Raw genomic sequence first — 24,229 nt, 5'->3', positions numbered from 1 at the left:
CAGCATCTTACTTTTTTCTTGTGAAGAGATAGCTTTATATCCCCTCCCCCCACAATACTCATAGCAAGTTTAAACATTGGGTAACAACAGTGAACAATCATAAAAAAATTTTAAAATACAAACAAAATGAAACCTTACTATGATATTCTAAATAATAATCAAATTAAACTAATTAAATAATTTATCATTCTCAGCAAATGCAGTATTTGGCTAACAAAATGTTCTTGCCAGTCTGTTCTTATTCATGATCCATTTAAATTTTTTATTAATTCTTTTAAAACACAAGTAAATCCAAATTCCATTAAAAAAAACAAAAAAAAAAACAAACAAAAAAAAAAAACAACCATAATTTTGTAATTTCTTTTCATTGTTTATTTCATAATACAACTTAAAAAAAATTGTTGGGATTATAAATATAAACCATCATATACAATCTGTGGTCAGACATTCCATTAGTGCCAAAAGATTGGGTTGTTCCAACAATCAACCATTTATTTTTATGCTCAAAATATATAGTTAATTTTGGAACACTATTTCAGAAATTTAAAGGATTATGAAACCAAGCTAATATTATTACATTTTCACCTTGTATCATTTTTATAACATTATCTTTTGTGAGCAACAAACTATGTCCTCAAATGACACAGCAGAAATGCAAAATCAGACTAAGAAAAATGCTTACGTTTGTTTAATACATTTTCTTCATCTTCAGTATTTTTTCTAAAAGTAAAATAAAACAATCTCGACATTTTGTATCTAGAGTTATAAGCAAAAACAATTCTCAAAAGAAACTGGATGACAATTGAGACACCAAAATAAAATGGCAGAAAAGGCATCAGCATCCAAAATAGTATTTCACTTAAAAAAAAAAAAAAAAAAAAAAAAATACAAGAGTTTTCTTTTTTTTTTTTTTTTTTTTTTTTTTTTTTAAGTGAAATGAGGGGAGGTGGTCTTTTCCACTTATATTAGTACATCTTGTGGTTATATTTAAAAAATGTCACAAGATAACTAAAAAGCTAAACAAATTTAAAAACATACAACTAAGAACAATATAACAATAAAATAATATCACCAACAAATTCCAAAGAATTTAGTGGTGATGTTATCTTGTCTCCACAAAAATATAAGGATTTGTTAATATTTTTGTCATTTTTTAATAAGAAATGTTAATTCAATAAGCAAAATTCGTTTTTCATATTGTCTTAATATGAAAAGCTTAACAATCAGAAAGGCGTTTTATAGAACATCATAATTGTATGAAGGTTATTATCGAGTGAAAGAATCTTACAAGCCATGTTATGTTTCAGTGGGTTAGCAGACCAGCTAGAAGAAATATCAGAACAAACAACATCTGTTGTATCTTCCCCAAGTATTATCATATCAAACAAAAATGGATTTTATTTTTGGTGAATAGACATATTTTAACGCTAAAATAATAAGACAATTATTAAATTTTTTTAACGGGAATGGAATTCATAACTGATACAAATCATTTCTTTGGTAATGCTTTATTTATAAAAAATTTTTTTAAATGAAACTGAAAATTGGTCGTGTGTGTGCCTGCAACTGCAACTACTATTTGATGTAACTTACTTTTTAGTTGAAGTTTTATTGATTTATTTCAGGAGAAATTGAAACCTTCCATTACTTCAGTATTTTTCTAAAAGAAAAAAAAAATTGCCAGATTGCTGTTGCAGCAATGAGTCCGGTCGCCAGTGTTGTGCGGTGGGAAAAAGTTTGGCGGTGGTCAGCTAAGCTTTTATAACATATCCTTACATCGAATGAAAACCACAAATAATAACAATATCAAGCGCAGTTACCAGACACATGATGGGCAGAGGTAGAGGTTTTTTTTTTTTTTTTTTTTTTTTTGGTTTTGTAAAAAAAAAGGTCCCACAACCAGCATTCCCTTCTTTCGTTGCAGTCACAGAATGGATTGCCTACTATGTGGTATGAGATGAACTTCACAATGAATAAAAATATCCACCATAGGTGGAACTTTTAAGATCCTTCTGGACTGTCTTTTAGAAGGAGTGTCCTGGATGATGACTGCAACAGAAAAAATATCTGGTCGGCCTATTAGCTATTATTAAAGACCAGTTGCAAATCGCTTTGTCCAAAGTCTGGCCACCCTATCATGTTCTGGTCGGTTCTGGAGAAATTGGCTTGCAATACTGCCGACCAACGGATCTTGAGGATTGCAGTCAGTCAGCAGTGAACAAATTGACAGAAGCACTTTGGATATGGTGAGCGCTGGGCTCCAATTGTCCTTGAGAATGTCCAAACAAATTACACCCTGACTGTTGATATTACAATGATAAATCCGAGTACGGAAAGTGACCTGAAACATGAAAACAAAGTTTTAATTCATTGAGCAATTAAAGTTAAAAAGCACAAAAAACAATACTATATATGCATATGCTTGATATATTTGAACAAAAATATTATATAAGTTGGTTGGTTGTTTTTGTTTTACGGCATATCAACCCTTTACGGGTTATTTAATGCCGAATCCAAAGATTTTGAAGAAAAATTTTTTAATAGAATATATTTGTTGTTTTCAAGTCGGTTTCTATTTAACCCATAGTTGGAACCCTAACAGGTACTACCACTCTGGGTCAGAGTGGACTTGGGAGCAATGGTAATTAAAGGGTGGCTCCACACTCCCCAAAGCCCACAAGCTGGGGCCCTCACCACTGGATATAGTTTAAGGTCATATCCAGGACCCCCATTGAGGGACTTTTACCATCTGCAGGGGGGCAGTCGGTGTATTCTAATGCCCCACCGACAGGGCCTATTATATAAGTATATTTAATAGATTAGCTAATAAATTGGAAATCTGTTTATAGTTTAGCAATAAAACATTTCATACAAAAATTAAATGCTGCAGGAAATGTATTTGTTTCATTAAATTTTTTTATTCAACATCTCTGAAAGTCAGTAAAATAAAATAAAAAAAACAGTAAATGTAAACTTGTACAAACTACTTTATTGAAATTAAAAAAATATATATAAATAATCATAAAAATTAAAAGCAAAAGACTTAAAATTTAAAACAAACCACAAAAAGAACACTGTGCAACAAATTTCAGATTAAAAAAAAAGTACATGCCATATAACACCTGTTTCAGTATAAGAAAAATATCCTGATACTAAATTTGACCTCTATTTCTCTAGATCAGGCACCATTTTCATGTACTATGAATCATATTTTATTATTATTGCTTATGAATAAAGAACACAAATTTGTCAGTTTAAACAACATTTGTCCTCTTAACTTTCTTTTTTATATTTTAGCAGTAGTCTGCCAACATGCCAAGGTTTCATTTTCATTTAAAACATTTCTCCCTCATTGAAATATCTTAACGAAATCTTCTGCCATATTCATCACTTACATCTTCTCATATTCTCCACAAAATCCTTGAAAGTGACAATTTTGAAAAAAAATTAAAAGTTAAAAAAAAAAAAATGTACCTAATTTGACAAAAAACAAGAAATGGATTTGCAATGCCATTGTGCATAGACAAAAATGGCTACAGGGATTGTGTACATTTTTTTAGTGTCGTACAGTGTAATTGTAAACATTGTTGCAGACATTTTTGTTTTAATCTTTTCATTTCTTACTTTTATTTTAAAAAAAGTAAAATTTTATAAAATTAAGAAAAAAAAAAAAAAAATTTTTTTTTTTCAATGGAAAAAATCATTTCATCAACTACGAAATCCAAAATTAGGATATGGCAAGGAGGAAACCTATTCACCTTTCATGATATAACAACATAAAAGGAATACTCAATGATCCTCAAACAACAACTCATAGTTTCCGCAATTCAAATAAACCAGATCACGTGGGCATAGCAGCCATGTAGAATTTCTATCTTAAATCGATTAACCCTCATTCAATGCTTTCAGTCATATTCAGAGTGGAAGTCAGAAATGTATGGGTATATTTGTTTGGGTTACATATGATGGAGATTGAAATGATCGGATCGGATCAGACTTTTTCAACCATCTGTTTAGTTCAAGGATTAAAGTGAAGTATTGCAACTAATTGGTTTTTGTTTAGTTTTATGATTATCAGCTGCTCAGTCAACAAGATCTCATCTTTAGAGCATTACAGGTTACCAACTGTAGCTGTTTAGGAAAAAAAACATGAATGGAACATGCAAGGGTAAAAACTGATGCTACATGAATTACTGGAAGCAAAAAAGCTGTGACAACAATCATCTAAATATCTACTAGCATGAATCAAATAGAATCATCATCATCATTATCTGAATCAAAAACGAATTCAAACATCTACATTGCTTTTTCTGGGTTGATTATGTAACAAGGTAAGACCTTGAATATAACTACAATTGGGAATTTATTTTCCATTTAGGCAATCAATCAGTCGCCTCAAAACTTATAATGAAATATTAAATGAAAGGAAAATAAGTTCAGTATAAATATATTGGTATTATTAATATATCGGTAAAAATTAATATGAATTTATTTTCACTCATACTGAATATATCAAACTTGGTGGCGATAGACAAAGGGTCAGACATGCACTCAATGTATTTCAAGTTTTTTTCCTTTGTGATTTTGAATTTTTTGTCAACTGGTTATAAATGTATCAGTATTATAATTATTCCAATTACCATAAACCAGATTACAACAAGTTTTTTTTTTTTTTTTTAGCCACACTGATTTAGTTGTATGCCAAGTAGTGGTGGGACGATTAATCGGAATCAAAATCGTTAATCGTAAGAATCGTGTATTTTGGGGGGAATCAGAATCGCATTGTTAAAAAAATACCTTAGATTTATGATTCTTTCATTACAATTCTCTTATATTTTTAAGTTGAACTGTTTGTTTGAAGTGAGATTAATGCTCTCAAAAATTTATGATAAAAACGTCATAAAACTTTTCATAACATATTTAATATGATGTACAAGAATTTTATTAACTACTTTAAAGGTAATCTTTATTTATCTTAATGAGTTTCGAAATTTCTTGGAATTTTTTTCTTTTTTTAATTAAAAAAAATTTTTTTTTTTACTTTTAGCTTAACTTGCTTTTATATTTCATCATTTCGTTTTTTAATAATAAATGCTTCTCTACATTAAAAACCGACTTTGTGTCTAACTCTGCTCTCATGGGGAGGCAAGTAAACAGGAAGTAATAAGGTGTCTGAAAAACGTTTTTCGACCATCATAAAAGCATTACAATACATTTAAACCCTGAAGAATTTCTGCCATGCGCACTTGTTGTTCTAAGTTAACTAGCCACTACTTGTGTTTAAAACTTAAAAAATAAATAAATAAAAGCGCTTTAAAATAGTAAAATCACTAAAGCTTTTTTCATTTTGGAAAGAAGGATTCAGGCGCCCCTATTATCCCAAAGAACCAGCAATATTTTTCAATAATTATTTTAAAAAATATTCTTTACAATTAATTTTTATTTAAAATTCAGAAATTATTTTTTTTAAATATTTTGTTTATATATGTTTACATTTTGTTTTTAAGTAAAATTAAGAAATTAATTTTAAAAATATTGTTTATATCCATTTTCATTCAAAAGGGTTATTTTTTGGTAGCTTCATCGGTTGTTAACTTAAATTTTCTGAATGTCAGAATGAGGCTCGTCTGCCGGACACACTTATCTAAGCTTCAACGATTTTTGTTATGATTTTATCTGTTTTCCATTTTGACTTTCATCAATTTTCCTGTTTAATAGTTACATAAACTCCGGCAAAAAGAAAGATAAAATCATAACAAAAATCATGCGCAGATTTAAAAAAAACAAAAAAACTAGGTCACACACACAAAAATTCTTTCCTTGTAAAGATAATAACTTCTCTCTCAGTCGAACAACGTACAACATCGGAGCCGATGCGTATTTCGCTACAGGGGTAGCATTTGTGTACATCTGCCCTTTTTCTTTATATTTTTTAATTGATTGTTATTAATTTCATCGTGCATGTTTAATTCATGGTTAAAATATTTGTTTTGACTTTTATCTTCAATGAAAGAAATTTTACAAAAAAAATCAAATCGTTTTCGAAATTTCCTTCATTGTATTTCCACTTCTTTGCTGTACCAAATTTTTTTGCTACACAAAAACTTTCATTATATAATGGCATATTTCAAAACAGCAATTCAACGGGAATCGGAATTGAAATCGTACTTGGTATCGGAATCATTAATCAACACTTTCCTGGAATCGGAAAAAAATTTAGGAATCGTCCCAACACTAATGCTAAAACTCTTGAATTCTAGAATATCTGAGTGAATGGCATCATTTTCTTTGTGGATTTAAGAAAAAGGAGAGATGTATCTTAACAGAAGAAGAATGGATCCACTACATCAAGCAGTATCTAGCTCAAAAAAGTGTCTCATCACAAGCGCTATGAATATGCTGGAAGAGTGGTAAGGAAATTCAGAAGTTAAAACAATCTGCGTAAATCTAAGCTGCTGACTAAAAATCCATGCAAAGAATTATGGGTTTGCATGTTTGTTGTGTATTCAAGACATTACCTCTAAATGACATCCAAAGGCATCAGAAATTAGCTGAAAAGTTACTGAAGTGGCTCATATGTAGATGAGCATGAATGTCTACAGAGACTCACAACAAATCAAAGGTTGTATCCAGACTTAACACTAGCAAATTTTGAAATGGGCAAAAATGACATGCTCACCACACATAAAATGTCCTATAGTGACTCTAGAAATTATTGTCAAGTCTAAAGGTAGGAAAATTGATACCAATGTGCTAATGGCAGGCAATCAATTTAAAAGGAATGTTTCTACCATAAAAAAAAAAAAAAAAAAAAAATGCCAGAAAGAACACGTCTGAGAAGAACTTTAGCTTGGACAACCAGTTATGCTTTGTATGTTTAGAAAAGAGGGATACGTCTAAGTAATGCTAAAAAAAAAGATAGTGAGTGTCAGTCCTGGCCAATCAACTTTTGTGTGACCACCTTAAAAAAGAAAGAAAAAATCTAGTATGGAAATCCGACTTTGATGATACGAGGATGGAATTGAAAAGATACCTATTCCAAGAATTTCATTCTTGTAAAAACGACACGCATCTCAACCCAAACAGCTAAGAGATGCCTCTACTTTACTAGAATTGTATATCATATTCACTTATTCGAAAACTGTAAAGTTGGATCACTGATTGAATACAATTAGCCTAAAGCTTTGGCATCTAGAAATCATATTAGCTGGAGAGATAAACCCATTTATTTGCAATGGTGTATTGAAAGGCATGATCCCGAGGAAAACTCAGGTGATGACCTACCAAGTTGCAACACACTGTCCCTGCAAAATTTGCATACACAATTAAACAAATGATTACTATGCTAAACCACTCACCCATAAGTCTGCATGAAAAGCCAATGGAAGTAGAGTCGGATTTCATCAAAAGAGGAAGTGAAAAGGTAATTCTCTTCAGAAAAATCGTCCATGTTGTTAATATATATTTTGCTCAACCTTTCAAATGGGACAAACTTAAATTACCCAACAATACTATTACTGAATTTTATTTGCTACACCTGAAACCTGGTTTGTTAAGAGATGAGAAATACTACCAAAGTTAGCATGCAGCAAAAAAAGGGGGCTGAGGAAGTGGCTGATAGACTAAGTGTCACTTAAGAAATAAAACTTTGCTGAGTTACCAGTTAAAATGATCACTTATTGCAAGACAAACAGGTTGAGGCTTTGTGACAAAACTCATATTTAATAACTTCCGGTTTCTATAGGAACCTTGGGAAGAGCTACATCAGAAAACCCAAAGAATATCAGATAAAGGTAAACATTTTTGGAATAGTTTCCTCCCCCGTGTGAACAATTAATATCTTATAGTTTATTTTACATATATATTCCATATATGTACGATAAACTATAATATAGAAACCTGGACTAGATGCTTCAAGGTTTTTATACTTTAGAATTTATATAACAATCATATGTTGTTGACGTGCAATTACCAATTGACATCATTATCTGCAAAAAAGAAAAATGCATTTGCACAAATTTATTTGAAATGACAGAAATCATTGAACTGACTCCAACCAGTGAGACATAGGATTACCTAACGCTCATTGACTGCTGGCTATCTAAGTTTGCGATATAGCTGCCGCTCCGCCGGCAAGATATGGCAGCAGTCATCCATCAGCTAAACAGCATCTTCCTTGAACGTGACAACGGAGATACTAACTGATAATGGCACCGCTTTCACCATTCAGAAAGTTTGCTGATGGCTGGGGAGTACATCTGCGGTTTTGATGTGCCCACGTACCGAGCGGGAATGGGATTATTGAGCAGAACCACAGGACTGTCAAAACTATCGCCGCCAGAACGGGCTGTGCGGTACCTGAAGCAGTTTATTTATACAACGTGACCCCAAAGGATGCTGTATTACTCTCTACAGCGCTGGCCAACACATTGTACAGGTATCACGTTAGGGTGAAGAGCATAGAAACGAACCCAGTACCTGAGACGAAAGTAACTGGAGGGAGGCTGGAAAAAGGGGATGTTGTCTGGATCAAGAACCTGCGCGGCAAATGTATGACTCAGTATGGACTTGGATACATCACTCAAGTGATCAGCAAGCAAGGCAAGCAAGCAGTGTGTGTCGACGGTGTGCCCTGTCGCATTAAGGACTTACAACCGACAACACAATCGCAGCTACCCGTGAACAACGGGAGCTAGTCCGACTCCAAGTCAGGGACCAGTGAGACATCGCCCTGGTTCACAGCAGCTTCCTCAGAAGGCGACTGATTGATATCAGTAGCCTCCCAGCAGAAGCAGTATTCTTCAACCCCCAGTATGTGGACGAGAGCTTGAGTGAAGAAGAGGCATGCATCGTTCCCCTTCGGAGAAGCACCCGGCGACGGCGATCAGCACCCCATTGCCATTTCTGTGATCATGAGATTAGGAGGGAGTGTGATAGACATAAAGAGGACCTACCTCAGAAACGGGAAAGAATCTGTCCCGGCAGAAAGACAGAAAAGAGGCCAAGATGGCAGCTGTTGTCTTTTAAAGCCTCCGGTCACGCGTAGATCTTGAGCAGTCTCGTGTGGTATATGCAAATTGGGTGTGCCTGAAACATTAACGGCGAGTCGCTGGGAGGAGTGGGAGAAGCGTTTTAAGACATGCGAATAGAGAACATCTACGTGTATCTCGTATTGTGAACAACGAACACTACTCAACTCGTGACTAGCGAACCTTTGCTTGACGTTTTAACCAAGATGTTTTGTTGCTTTGCGTTAGACAAAGACTTCTGAAGTTCCAAAAGATAAGTGATGTTGCCATAGTGATACGATTATTCCTGGAGGAGGGATGCACTAGCCCTATACTTGAAACTGAATGAGCGAGAACAAGATGATGTTGATGCAATTAAAGTCAGATTGATCCAGGCATTTGCTGAGGGGCCGTTTGAGACATTCACTAGATTAAAAAGAGAAGAGGTGGATGAGGGAAATCCATCAACGTGTATGCTAATGAGATTAAAAGATTGGTGAAGCTATCAGGAATTAAGAGACAAGCAGCAAGTCACATGGCCAAGATGGCATTTGTCACTGGGTTCCCAAAGGAGATTTCCAAGAGGTTACAATACGTCCTGGATGTCAAGACCTTGGAGGTGAGCAAGCTGGTCCCAACTACAAAAATATTAGTGAGCACCCAACCTTCTAGGTCCATAGGAATGGCGGCAAAAGTGCGGAAGGATGTGAGCAGAAGTCAGCCGATACCGTGAGGTGCATGTTTCAAATGTGGGGGCTCGCACTTGCGGAGAGACTGCAGGAAGTTCCATGAAAAGATGGTGTGCCACAGGTGTAACTGAAGTGGTCACATGACAGTGAACTGCATGAGTCTGGGAAACTAGCAAAGGAGGAGTGTCTCGGGAATAATAGGTCGTTTGCAGCAAATACCCAAGCGAGAGAGTGTTGTGGAAGAACAAGAAGTCATAGCCTTGATCGACATTGGCTGTACCACTACTATGATAAACATAAGCCTGGTCGGAGGTTGGAAAGGGAAGGGCGAAGTAGTGGCATTCGATGGATCACGAGCGAAGTGTCGAGGGAGGAAGACTATCATGATTGAAATTAAGGATCACTGGATGAGCGTCCATGCGGTCGTCGTCACACAACTGGTGCCTGGCATCCAAACGATTGTCGGAATGGATGTAATATGCCGACTTGGAGGCATCACAGTCAGCAGCAATGGCGTGAGATTTGGACCGGCAGGGTGCGCAGTGACAGAGCAGGTCAACAAAGGCAGGGCTCTACATTGTGAGTAAATCACTCGCAAATGCAAGTGATTTTTCCAGTTTGCGACTAAAAATTAAAAACACTTACCTTTTTGGTGACTTTTTTTTTTTTTACTGACAACTCTTCTAATAGTGAATGAAAAATGCTTTTTCAACTTATATTTTCTTAAAATAAAACAAGCAAAGTCAAATTATTTAAACAGTAATAGAACAATATACTTTTTTTTTCTTTAAAAAGAAATATCTCTATAATGAAATTGATCACGTGGTATTATTTCGCAAAACTTTAACAGTAGTCGGCTTCTTTTGAAGTTTCAAAAAGAATGTCATTGCAATAACATTAGAACTATGCATGCTAAGTGGTGGTTTGCGGTTAAGGTCTTCAGAAAATTAAAAAAAAAAAACAATTATTTTGCTATCTCTTAAATACAGCGTTGTATTTAATTTAAGCTAGTACTGCAGTAGGTGTATCAGAATTTTTGTAGGAATTTTTGACACCCCTAACACGAAACTGCGAATAAAATATAAAAAAACTCGTAATTTCTCTTTTAAAAGTGGGTTGTTTATTTTCTTTATGGATTATACTTCCAAAATAAACGATTAAAGTTGTATAAAAGGTAATAGAAATATATTTCTATTTTTTAAAAAACAGTAATGAAATTAATTGAATTTTACGAGTTCAGTATTTTTCAATTTTTAAACTTTAAAAGTCTATTAAAATTTTTCTATTAATTCTATTTTTACAATATTTTCAGGATCAATGTGAAATTTGATGCAATAAACTGAATATAATATTTTAGACAAACGTTTTTTTTTTAAATTCATGCCCCCCTCCCATTTTGAAATGCCTATTAAAAAGTAAATAATTTACTCACCAAAGTGTTATATATCACAAATTGAAGATAAAAGATCAATAAATAATATATTCAAATTTAAAACAAAAAAAAAAGGTTTTTTTTTTTTAGAAATTTACCTGTAAATCCGAAGTTTAAAACCTTTTTTTTTTTCTTAAAAAACCACGTTTTTTTTTTTTTTTAATTTATTTTTTTAAATGAAACCTTGGTCCTTACTCCTTTAATTGAAAAAAAAAAAAAAAATTAAAGTCTGAATTACATTTTTCGAGTAGTTATAAGCTTGGAAAGACAGGGGTGGAATTATTCAATATTTTTCACAAAGTTTCTGACACACCTACTACTGCGGTAAGTCAATTTTCAAATATTTTTTTTCTTTAAAAAAATTTACATTCTATTAAAATATTCAGCTAATGAAGGAAAAAAAAAAAAGAAAAAAACGTGTTGATGCTTCCTTCCATATCTTAAAAACTATTTGCCAATTTTGAATGCAATATTTGTTTAACACACCTGAAATTCTATGAAAATTAAGATTTTAAAGGCAAGTCCTGCAGTAGCGTATTATCGACATTCACCACAAAAAAAACAAAAAAAAAAAACAATTGCTTTTCTGAAATTATCCGCAATTTTTAAAAAATTCATTTCCATCTAATTTTAAATTGTCTGTGAAAGATTACTACGCCTATGTGATAAGTCACTTTAATACGCATGTGCACGCACATATGGCACACGAATAGCCTTGGTGTGCACTCAAGCGTACCTTAACGAAAGCTGTAAAATGGCCGAAAATAGTCTGAGGGTTCAAAGGCGCATACCCACTAGCGTAGCTAAGGGGGTGGGGGAGGGGGAATGCGGTCTGCCCCGGGTGACAACCCCCCCCCCCCTCAATTTTTTTCAGCCAAGCTAAGATGCGAAAATAGTCGGAAATAGAATTTATTTATTATATATTATGTAATTTTTAAGTTTTAATTTAAGAAAATCTTTTTTTTAGAATATTATAAACTCTTAAAAAAATTAGTCATTGAAAAATCTTTTTTGCCGATTTTTATTGAAAATGCTTTTGAAATCATTTGATGACATTTCATTTTTTTAACTGTAAAAAATAAGGATTATATATATATATATATATATATATATATATATATATATACACACACACACGCGAGATAAGACACTGATAGAATTCAGATGAAAAATCCTGATAGATATTACTTGAAGAAATACTTTCAAGGAGATCCTAGCCAAAAAGGAAAAGCTCAGTATTTAAGAATAGAGCAATATATAAGTTTCGTGGTTCAATTTTAAATTCTGAAAAAACATATAGAGACATATATTCGGACTCTTACCTCAAGCAAGCCGTTCCAGCGTGCTCTTCCGAATTTCATCACCATGATTATTTTGCCATCTTTGGTATTTTGATAACTACACTATTGATTCCGAGGTCCATTGTACACTTAATTCAATGCTCAAATTCTATTACTCATGGTGATAATTACAATGGAATGGTATATCCACCCAATTTCGGATATACTTTATCAACACGGAGAAAGCATTTGGACCACAGCAAATAACACACAATCAACGTAACAACGAATAAGGTTGCCCGGTATACTTTTCGAAATATCAAGAAGGAGCAGTACGCTTTCGCTATATGGGAATATCACTTTCTCCCATGTGCCTATTTTCTGCCCACCCGGATTTATAACCCTGAATGACATTGGACTCCTTCCGATAATGGACTACCCAGGTTGTATCAACTCCTCTTTTCATATAATTTTCTCCATATAATTAATTATCCACAACCACTCAAAAAACTATTTTTAATAATTGTGCTGAAAAGCAAAATAGCGTCCATTCGCAGCTGAACATTTTGCTAACTGCATTTCATTTCCTCTGATGATATGAGCCATTGTTGAAAATCCATGGATTAAGGAAATTAAAATAACCCCTTCTATATATTCCTTTGTCAAACAATAAATTCTCGCCACACACATGCAAATGGGGAAGATGGGCTGTATAAAAAGCAGCCCAAGTTGAGATGAAGTAGGATTCTGACCTTTGACGATTGTTGGATTTCTAGCCACATGTTTGGGGGATGCTGTTATGACTTCTGACGAGTTTATCAACAAAAGAACGATAGCTATACTCCCTGGGCTGAGATGGTGCAATTATGTAGCAAGTGTGGCACTGGGATGTGGTTTGATGTCTGATGTTAGCATCCAAACCCAGCCAAAACAATTGCTGTCTTGCATTCACCAGCACATTATTTCCACTTTGATGTGCTGAGTCGAAGGATTCCAATACATCTGCACAAAGTTGTTGAAGTGTCAGGATTTTGTTGCCTTTAATAACTTCTTCCAGGCAATATAATTTTTTATGCATATCCCCCAAAACTTGAGCTATGGATGGAAGGATGTTGTGTGACTGAGAGAAACCATTTTGGATTAGATTTAAGTTTCTGCATTCTTCAACTGTGGCTGCTGTAGCCACAACCCTTCCCCATGAAATAGCTTTCAATTTAGGATCACTTTCATACATTAATATGAAGATGGTTTTGTCTGCAGTGTTGATTATTTGCTCATGGCTTTTTGGCGAAATATCTGCTGGGATGCACAAGCAGGAGCTAAATTAAGTTTTCCAGGATGGTGTTTTATCTGGAATCTGTACATCAGAGTCCTTTCCTTGAAATTTAACAGTGTTTTTTTTTTGTTTTTTTTAATTTTCCATTTTGAGAATATTTTTATCAATGGCAGATGATCCAGTGTTACTAACAAATCCAGGCATCCAGGTATAAACATCTGGTAGACCAAGTATGAACATCTGGCAGAGCAGGACTAAAGCTTCTCCTTTCACTAGTGCATATCGGGATTCTACATCATTTGTAAAATGAACTTCCAGTGATCATCTCCACAACTCATGTTCAATTCATCCTCACATCTGCAGTGTTTCTGAAATAGTAAATACAATATTCCAGTTTTATTATGATCTGTCACTCTTCATTTTGAACATTCGGATACCTTTCCCAATTCTCTTCACTATTGCTCTCGTTGAAACCTGATTGAATGGGGATGAGGTATAATGTCTTTCTTTCATAGTGGCATCATTCAACTTCTGTAAGTCTACCATGTGCCTTGGAGATCCATCCTTTTTAGCATGACCACCATCCTTGAACAGCAAGTAGTAAGTACACTTACCATTGCAACATCTGTGATCTGCTGCTTCACCTACTTTCAGTGATAAGGAACAGGTATTGGTGCATGAAGCATTGTTACTCTTGGGATGAACTTATCTCTTAAGGGTTTACCTTCCATTGTTTGCAGTGGTTGATGTGGATATGTGTTGAGCGTGCTTGATTTAAAATGTTACATTGCCATTGTTTCTGTTCATGTCTGTTGATTTGAATAGGATGGTATCTGGTTTCCGCTGACGACAGACATTCTGTGCAGACATCTACATTGAGCCAATTCCTATATGTTCTTCAAAGAGCTATTCTGTGATAGCAAAGTGAAAAATTGGGAGGCAATAAGTCTAGCTCCTTCAAGTCCATTTGGAACAAATAAAGCCCAGAGGTGTTTCCCGACACGTCTCCTGTTGTTCATTCGGATTACAGCTGGGTCTTCCAATCTGCATACATCTTTGTATCGGGCTCATATGTCCAAAAACAATGCCTATTCTTCAAAGTTCTTATCAAGAGTCATTTCGTTTTTTTTTTTCATTCATGGCATGTTGGGATGATTGTGAAACATCCTTTTCTTAACTCAATATTTTCTTTCCGAAGCTTCAATAGATGAACGCTTTTTTGCTTCATGATGTTTGGTAGTGAGTCCGTTAAATATCCATTGTATTGTTTACAAATTTACACACTTTACAACGTTGATCCTGTTCATAGCACCATGTAAAGTAGAAAAATGACCCTTTTCAGTTGTTTGCTAAGATCCACATAAAAAGCAAATGGCAGTCTTCATTAATATATCCAGCTATAAGGGGAGATCATCCTGTGATTATATCTCATTTCAGGAGAGATAACTACAGACACTTATCAGGAGCAGATAAATTTTTTACTTATACAATATTAAAATGGAATCCTGCAAGTGTGTAAAGCAGGTTGTGAATGGAATGACGTCCTTTCATTGATAAATTGTAACTTGATGGGAAGTCGCAGTTACTGAAACTCGCATCAATGAAGATTCTACAAGTTAAAAAAACTTCAGAGAGGTCAAAGAAATTTAACTACATTAGTTTTCTTATGCAATCAGTATAAGCTATGGTCAATGTTTCAATCTAAAAGAGGTAAGCAAGTAGATTATTCCTCAGTTAAGGACAAAGTACAGGTGATTTTTATGTGCAGTCACTGTTCTCAGTCACAAGTTGCAAACAATTGTCACATGAACAGATTATTAAATTAGCTGAAAAATGCCAAAAATAACTTCTGGATTAACAGCTAACACATTGAACCTTCTTAATGATTTATCAGCAGAGATCAAACTAGATTTTTTGTTACTAATTGTAATTTAAGAAAAACAAGTGAAGCATACATGCTCTCCCGTGAGTGCACAGTGAACGAGGCATAAAAAAAAAAATGCCTGAATGCCTGAGTTCAGCATTTCTCCCCCCCCCCATTTAATCCCCAAAGCCCCCAGGGGATATCAAATCCTGGTGAAAATGAACAAACGGAGCACTTTTAGGCCTTAACATATATGTAAATTTGAGTTCTGCACCATGCAAAAAAAGACTAAGTCTATCATTTGCCCACACATACACACACATTTAACCCCAAAAGTTCCCAAGGCCTTAACATATTTAAATTTGAGTTCAGCACCATGCAAAACTGCTAAATAGACATACACAGAAAATTTTGGACAGATATGGTAAAATAGTCCCAAAAATGGTGTGTTTTTATTAGTCCTAAAAGAAGCCCCTGGGCACACCCAAGAGTTATCGTGAAGTATAGACAAACAAAATTATATAGAAATCAATTAGTTACAATTTTTCAGAAAGTTTTATAAAAATCCAAGGCATCAATTTTTTTTTAATAAGCACAAAAATGTCAAGTTTAGCCATTTTAACCCAAAAGCCCCCCCCCCCCTGTTTTTTTCCTGGAAAATCCGTTCTGTTACTTTTTTTTTTTACTCATATCATGTTTAATGTTTGTGAAAAATTTCCAAAAAATTCCAAGGCATAGTTATTGAGAAAGTGCGGACACACGAACGGACAAGGGTGAATTTACAAGTCCACCCTCCTTTTGTCGGGGGGGACCAAAAATGAAAGAAGATAAAGTCCAGACCATGAGAAACATACTGACAGAAAAGATAAGTCGTTTCATGACCATTTGAAGCAAAAAGATGAAGAGCTGAGAAAAAATAAAGATGAGATGATACCAAAACTTTTTTTTTCTTTTACACCTCCAAAACACCCGGGCAACGCCGGACACCCCCGCTATCTATTATATAAAAGGTCTTAAGTGTGTGTGTGTGTGTGTGTGTGTGTGCTAAAAACTTTTGACAGACGCATCAAACAATGACAATGTTACAAAGATCAAACTTTCAGAAAAAAAAAAAAAAAAAAAAAATCAAAATTTGTTCAAAAGGATCAATTCTAAGTGGGTCAACTGGCTGGTTATTTGCAATGGGGGGGGGGGGGCTAAATTTTATGAAAAAAAAAAAATCAATGTTATTCCTATGTAATTTAATACATATTTAATGTATTTTTATACATAATTATGGTGGGATCCTTCTATCGCTCCAGTAGATATCTCACTGCTGATGCAATTCCCTATCTATATAAGAGCCAGGTACGTCCAAGGATGGAATACTGTTGCCACATCTGGGCAGGAGCTGCTAGAAAGGACTTGTCCTACCTTGATAGAGTTCAAAATAGACTTCGTAGCCTCGTAGGAGATGTCCTTTTCTCTTCCCTGCAACCTCTATCTCACAGAAGAGATGTTGCGAGTTTGTCTCTGCATCGTTATTTTCATAGAAAGTGTTGAACTTTCACAAGAAAAACTTTTTTAGCTGAAAACACTATCAATAATTTCCCCCCACTCATTATCTATGCCTAAACTTAAACGTAGATTCCATGAACAAAGCTTCTTTCTTAGAACTGCACGCCTGTGGAATTGTCTTCCGTTTTCCTGCTCACTGGTTGTCTTCGAGTCTAACGTAAACAAGTTCTTGATTAGCCGTTCCACTTGTTAACAAATTTACAGAATTTCCATTTACTAACGATTACTATATTGCCCATTTTCTACTGTACACTCTTTAACCCTTATCCTCGAGTGGCCTCTTGCCCTTGATAAGTGGTGATGCCTATGTAAAAAAAAAATAAAAAAATTGAAAAATGCTGACTCATGTCGCTAGAAATTACATCAGCTCTCTTTAATGGCAATGTTTTTAGACTTTAAATAAAAGACTGGTTGTGGATGAGGTTACAGTATAACACAGAATAAAATACTAATTTTCAACTTGAACCCATCTCAATATATTGAGAATCTCCTTTATGACGTCAGAGGTGTGGCCAACAATGTGATTCTCTCACATTTCAAATTGCGAACAATTGCTGCATTCCTAAATTGAATATCTATTATCTTTTCAAACTTTGCTTATGGGGTTCGATTCTATCCTTTTTCAAATATCATTTTCCAACTTATCTATTTAATTATTGGGGTCCGTCCCTTTTTATATAACAGAAATATATACTAGCAGAAGGCCCAGTGTCACCCAGGATAAAATGAAATCAGTGGAATATATACTAGCAGAAGACCCGGCGTCGCCCAGGATTGAATGAGACGGGTGGAAATATACAGTAGCAGAAGACCAGGCGTCACCCAGGATTGTGTGAGATAGGTGAAAATATATACTAGCAGAAGACCTGGCGTCACCCAGGATTGTGTGAGACAGGTGGAAATATATACTAGCAGAAGACACTATGTCGCTTGGGATTGAATGAAATAGGTGGAAATATATACTAGCAGAAGACCCTGTTGAGTTATGTTTAAGAAATGGTGTTATTTCACTAAAAATGATGGTGTTGGTTGTCGGGAGGAAAAGAACACTGTAATGTGAAATTTTATAGTGAAGCAAAGGTTGCCTAATAACTAAGCTTCTCAATGTATTTGTGTATTTATTTGTAAAACCTGCTGAGTAATTTTCTGAAAATGACGTTTTTTTTTCCAAAAAATATTGGTGTTGGTAGTGGGGAAAGAAAATGAAATACAGTAATATGGAATTTTATAATGAAGCAAGGGTTGTCTAATCACTAGCTGTATCAATGTATTTATGCATTAATTTGAAAATCCTGTTGAGACATTTTCTTAAAATTATAGTGCCGATAGTGAAGAAAGAAAGAAATCCAGTAATGTTAAAATTTATAGTGAAGCAAGGGTTGCCTAATCAATAACCAAGATAATGTATTTATGCATTAATTTAGAAATCCTAATGATCCATCTTCTAAAAATGATTTCATTTTTCTTAAAATTATGGTGGCCTTGGTGGGAAGAGAAATTGTTTGATATATGTTGTACAATACCTGTCGAGAGTTAAAATGTTTCAGATGCATATTTACATTATACCCGTCTGAGGGTAAGTAAAATTATTTTAAATATGTGTCGTACATTACTCGTTCTAGCGAAAGTAAATTTCTTTCATATACATACAAATATTTCATACATGTGTAATACCCGTCCTAGGGTAGGTAAAAATATTCTTTTGCTCGAGATAGCAGTGATACATAGACATAAAAAAATTCCCTATCCTAAGAATAACAGGTATGTTCAAAAGTAACTTCATTTTTCTCATTGTTTTACACAGTCCCGAGCAACCCCGGGTAGCTCTGCTAGTTAAAGATGAAAAGAAATGTCAGCAAATACAACACAGCCAAATAACCAATTTGATAGGAGAATGCTTTGGCGATTTGGATTTTAGCATTTTCAAGAGAGGGCATGCATCTTTACACCAGCATAGCAGCATCAATATGCTGAAGAAAAATAAGACTTCAATTTGGCTTGATAGTAAATCTGAAAAGGAACAACTTGCTGGGATTGTGTGGATCCAAATCCAAAGAAATGAGAATGAAACACCAGGCATTACAGAAGGCGATACTTCAGCAACAACTTTCTAGCAACAACTGGAGGAAACAAAATGAGAAAAAGAGAAAAATGCAAGGAAACTAACCAAGAGAAAAAAATCATTGAAAGCGTGAAGAGACAGGGGGCCATGTTTCAGTAAATAGAATGTCACACAGATTCTACATGTGCTAGGAAGCAGGAATAGTAAACTTGACGCCCTGAAAGATGAAATAAGGTTTCAGAGAATAGTTCTTGGCAATAAATGTGAACATTTAAAACTTGACCGATCCTTAGAGTCGCTAGCAAACCACTTGAAAGCATTTTTGAATGGCACAGACCTAATAAATGACCTTGAAACACTGCCAGACAAGGAATCAGGAAGCAGTGAAACAGATGGAGAAAGCACAATTTAGAAATTACAGCTTCAGTAAATAAGGACAGTTTGTGGCAGTATATGATGACGACTTTTATTTAGGCCAAGTGATTTGTGCCACAAGCAGTGAAAAAGGACAGGTGAAATTTTTAGATAAGTGTAAGGTAAAAGTAAATGCCTTTTGATGGCCTAGGTCAGAAGTAGAAAAAGTTTTTTCTCTGTATGTGTTCGACTGGAGCTTTGAGGTAATCACCTCAAATGGACGAATGTGGTCAGTTGCCAGCGAAGAATTTAACAGAATTACAAAGAAATAACAATTGTATAAAGAACTCTATTGTTGATAACATGCAGCTTTCATTTCTATTAAAGTTAAATTGTTGAACATGTACGTTTGCTTATCTACATTGCCATGATAAACAAAGTGAAAAATACTACATAAAATTATTGCATTTTCTTGAGGGTATTATTTAAGAACTACAACGTGTAAAGAGCTCAATGTTCACTTTTCACATCTCAAAATTGAAGGCCAAAATTGAATCAGATATAATTGTACTTTACCTTCTGTAGAGTTGAATGTAATAAGCAAAGAAGAAAGCATCCACATGTGTGTGCATTATGTGGCTATACAACTTACCTTCAGGTGGGATCTGAGAGAGAGAGATTAAAGATAGCGGCCGTGAATATATATAGTCTCGTGGAATCACATGAGATCAAACCGCCCACTGCACACATATGCAAAGGGAATGGAGTCAATTTTTTAATAAAATGCCTGTTGGCTGAGGTGATGGGGAGAACGTGCGCTGGAAGTTGAGAGAAAGTTGACAGTGACAAATTCTAGCAGAACTCTTGTTTATTTTATTTTTTTTTGCTGTTTCCCAGCCCATTTACCTTTAACATTTTCTTAGACTAGGAATATCACCTTGTTGGACACCATTGTCAACTGGGATTTCATCAGATAATTTTCCATTAAAAAAGACTCAAGTTTTCATGTCCTTGCGCAGTTCCTTGAATATTCTAACAAAGGTTGGAGAACACTCTACTTTCTCTAAGATTAACCAGAGATCGTATCAACTAGAGATAGTATCAACCAAAGGCGTTTTGTCTTTGGTTAAAACAATGGCAAAACCGCCTCCATCTCTGTGGACACTTTCCAGTTTACCAATCCAGAAGAGAGTGAAGCCTGATGATATCTGTCATTTGATCTTCTCCAGAGAGACAGGTTTCTGATAGAGCAGCAATATCTATATTAAGTCTCCATAGTTCTGCAATGACAAGCACTATCCTGTGCTCTAGACGATTGGATGACCCTTTACTAAGTGGGTGTATATACCTTCCAACAGCATAAGTTGAGTTTTACTCCTTTTGAAAGAAATTTTTTGTTTTCTTCCGGCTTACATGAACCACCGTTAGCCGCAGGAGACTAACCAGTCACAGTATGATGCATCTTTTCTGACACTTCCACAAGACTGAGTGAGCAGTGCTCTTCCTAAATAGGGCTACTCAGTCCCAGGAACCCCCACCGGAGTTGACCTCTGTCATGTGAGGGCACAACAATGATGTTAAGATAGGGTTCCTGTCACCTCTGTGCAGATTTGTGACTATGTACCTCTTACTAGTCACGTCTGTACACATTGCCACTCCTCCATCTCCATAGGACTTGCAATATGAAAAAAGAGACACAAAAAAAGATAAGATATAAAAAGATAAAAACAAAGAGAGATCCCAAGTGACATCTGTACATCATTGTATTAAAGTGACAAGCGCTTATAAGGCACGAGTGCCATTCTCTGAGCCTCCACAACAATAACCCAGTGACAAGCCATTGCAAAATGATCGGTAATTGCTTTGGCCACAGATTTTTCATAAGAGTTGCCCTCTCCTAGAAGAATTGCCTTGACCACGGCTTGTAGGAACCCCTTCTACCTCCATAATGTCATTTACCCATGATTAGGACTTAAGTTACTCAAGGATTATTGTGAGCATGTATTAAAAGCACACAGAAACTCTAGCGTTATATATAGCGAGTTCTGCTACGATAATGGGGCTCTGATAAATGGCAAGTGTTCAGCACCAGAAAACTGGATCCTCACTGCCCTGTGGGATAAGGTTTTTGAACCAAAGGCTAAGGATGAGATAACCCTGACAGGCACTTTTAGAGAAGTTTAGGCCCTGCTGACTCCGGCATTGATGACCCACCAGCATGTGGATTATGCTCTGGTGCCCAGTTACAAATAAATGACGTGTAATATATATATATATATATATATATATATATATATTAGTGGCTTGGCAAGGCCACATGGGGAGACAACCAAACAAAAAAAAAACCCTAAGCAAAATTCATTCCAAAGCAGCAAAATTAAAGCTGACTTACCATGACACTATATAAACAAATCTAGGCAAATTTGGGCATATTATACTGGTTTGAAAATATAGGTTCATTTTTACTAATTGTCATAAAATTTTAATCATAGAAGAGTATTAAAGTCTTCTAAAGCCTGCAAATTTTCATGTAGTTTCATCCTATAGAACAAAAGATATGAGCTTTTTCAATAGTCAATTTAGCTACGAGTATTAGATATACCACCTTTTTTGACAATTTTATAAATTCTAAATCATGGCCACTTTTGATTAGAATTTAACAAATCAAGGCTCGTTGGAAAGCTAATGACCTGAATTGTGTAGTGGGCTACGTGACATTTGCCCTTAAGATAACACATTATCATTTCAGAAAAGTGGGGGATCACTTTTCTATATCAAGTTAACGTAAAATGAGCACCCACTTTATGGCCACCTTGGGGGGGGGGGATCTGTTTTTTTGGCCTGGTAGACCAACACAAAACCTACCAGGGTTCTATCCTTGGACCTCTATTGTTCCTGATATTCATAAATGACCTCCCCGACAACATTGCCTCTGAGATGGGTATATATGCTGATGACACTACACTCTATGGCAGGCACGACAGGAAGACGAATGAACACATTTCTAAAGAAATGGCAGAAACACTAGAGGAAGACCTCCAATCTGTAGTGGAATGGGGACAAAAGTGGTTGGTCGCGTTCAATGCTGCCAAGACTAAACTAGTTTCATTCAATAATTACAAGAAACCCTCTCTACCACCCATAGCAATGGCCAACGACTCTTTATCTGAGAGTCCATCTTTCAAACTCCTTGGCCTAACGTTCACAGGAAACACGAGTTGGAACAATTACATTGAAGGCATTGCCAGGGCCGCTGCAAGAAAGGTGGGCTATCTCTACCGTGCTAGAAAACTACTAACACCCGAAAGTATCCTGTACCTCTATAAGGCCACCATTCGCCCATGTATGGAGTATTGCTGCCACATCTGGGCTGGTGCATCTGCTACTAGTCTCTTGCTCCTTGACAAGGTTCAAAAGAGAGTCGCAAACCTGATAGGCCCTGAACTGGCATCTAAGCTTCAGCCTCTGTCCCATCGACGAAATGTTGCATCCCTCTGCCTTTTCTACAAGTATTTTAGTGGTGAATGCTCTGACGAACTGCAATCACTTGTGCCCCCACGACGTGTGCACCCTCGACAAACCCGACAGGCTGCTAAATCCCACCCCAACACTGTAGAGATCCCTAGATGTAAAAGATCTTTTTACTCCAATAGTTTCTTCCCCAGAACCGCTAGACTCTGGAATTCCATTCCAGGTCCCTGCTTCCAACAGTACTGACGTGCAGAAGTTCAAGTGTAACGTGAACCGACACCTTGCTGCCCAAATCCCTACATAGTACCCCAGTAGTTGTTGCCCCTGATAGTAGCCCCCTACACCAAAGTGGCAATTTGCCTTGTTTGGGGTGAAAATGTAATGAAAAAAAAACCTTAAAAACTTGTTTTCTATAGGTTTTCAGGTGTGCTAAAAACAAATATGGCATTTAAATTTTCTGCAAATAAGTATTTTTCTGGAAATTGAGCAAAATTATGTGCGTGTATGTACAAATACAGCAGTGGTCACCACTTCTAACAAAGAATTACATTGCTTAATACACCAAAAATACTTATTTGCAGAAAATTTAAATGCCATATTCATTATCAGCACAATTGAAAACAGACAAGTTTTTTAACGGTAAGTTTTGTATTGGTCTACCAAGCCACAATTACCAAATAAAAAAAATAAGCTGCCTGCCCCCACAGGTGGCTATGAAGTTGGTGTTCATTTTACGTTAAATTAATATAGAAAAGTGATCCCCACTTTTTAAAAGTATAATTTCTTTACATCTTGGAAACAACTCGTTTCCTGTGATTTTAACTGTTATTTTCGTTTTCAGCACCCTTGAAAACCTATATTAGTGGATAAAGGATTTTTTGTGGGGTGGAAAGATACTACACCTTTACCAATGTCTCAATCATAGTCATTTGTTTTTCTAGTTTTGCACATGAATTACAAATATTTGATATTTCCCCAAAACCTCTGGCCTTGTTGATAGAGTGGAGACTAAAACTTTTTGCTATATGATTTCAAATGATCTGAAATAAAAGCAAGGAGAGACTTGATTACAAATATTTCTCATGTTATATCTTCCCGTCTTTTGGAAATAGGATACGATTATGAATATCTCCAGGATCAAATAATCTTTTATACACTGAAATTTACTTTATGTAAAAACAAAACAGGGGAGATATAACATATGAGAAATATTTGGAATAGAGTCTCCCCTTGCTG

General features: G+C 35.1%; 1 protein-coding gene across 1 annotated transcript in view; it reads right to left on the bottom strand.

Annotated features, from left to right (window-relative positions):
* Positions 1-1,492: 1,492 nt before the first annotated feature.
* LOC145247371 (ubiquitin-conjugating enzyme E2 E1-like) overlaps positions 1,493-24,229 on the bottom strand; it is a 40,257-nt gene continuing 17,520 nt past the window's right edge. The window contains exon 5 of the mRNA XM_080109051.1: positions 1,493-2,341. Within this exon, the coding sequence (XP_079965177.1) occupies positions 2,090-2,341 (252 nt within the window). The 3' untranslated portion in view covers positions 1,493-2,089. The remainder of the gene's footprint in view (positions 2,342-24,229) is intronic.

The sequence above is a fragment of the Euprymna scolopes genome, chromosome 25 (genome assembly GCF_053919585.1).
Source record: "Euprymna scolopes isolate OS-2025 chromosome 25, ASM5391958v1, whole genome shotgun sequence".
NCBI classification, from domain to species: domain Eukaryota; kingdom Metazoa; phylum Mollusca; class Cephalopoda; order Sepiida; family Sepiolidae; genus Euprymna; species Euprymna scolopes.
This window is presented reverse-complemented; position numbering and strand designations above follow the sequence as displayed.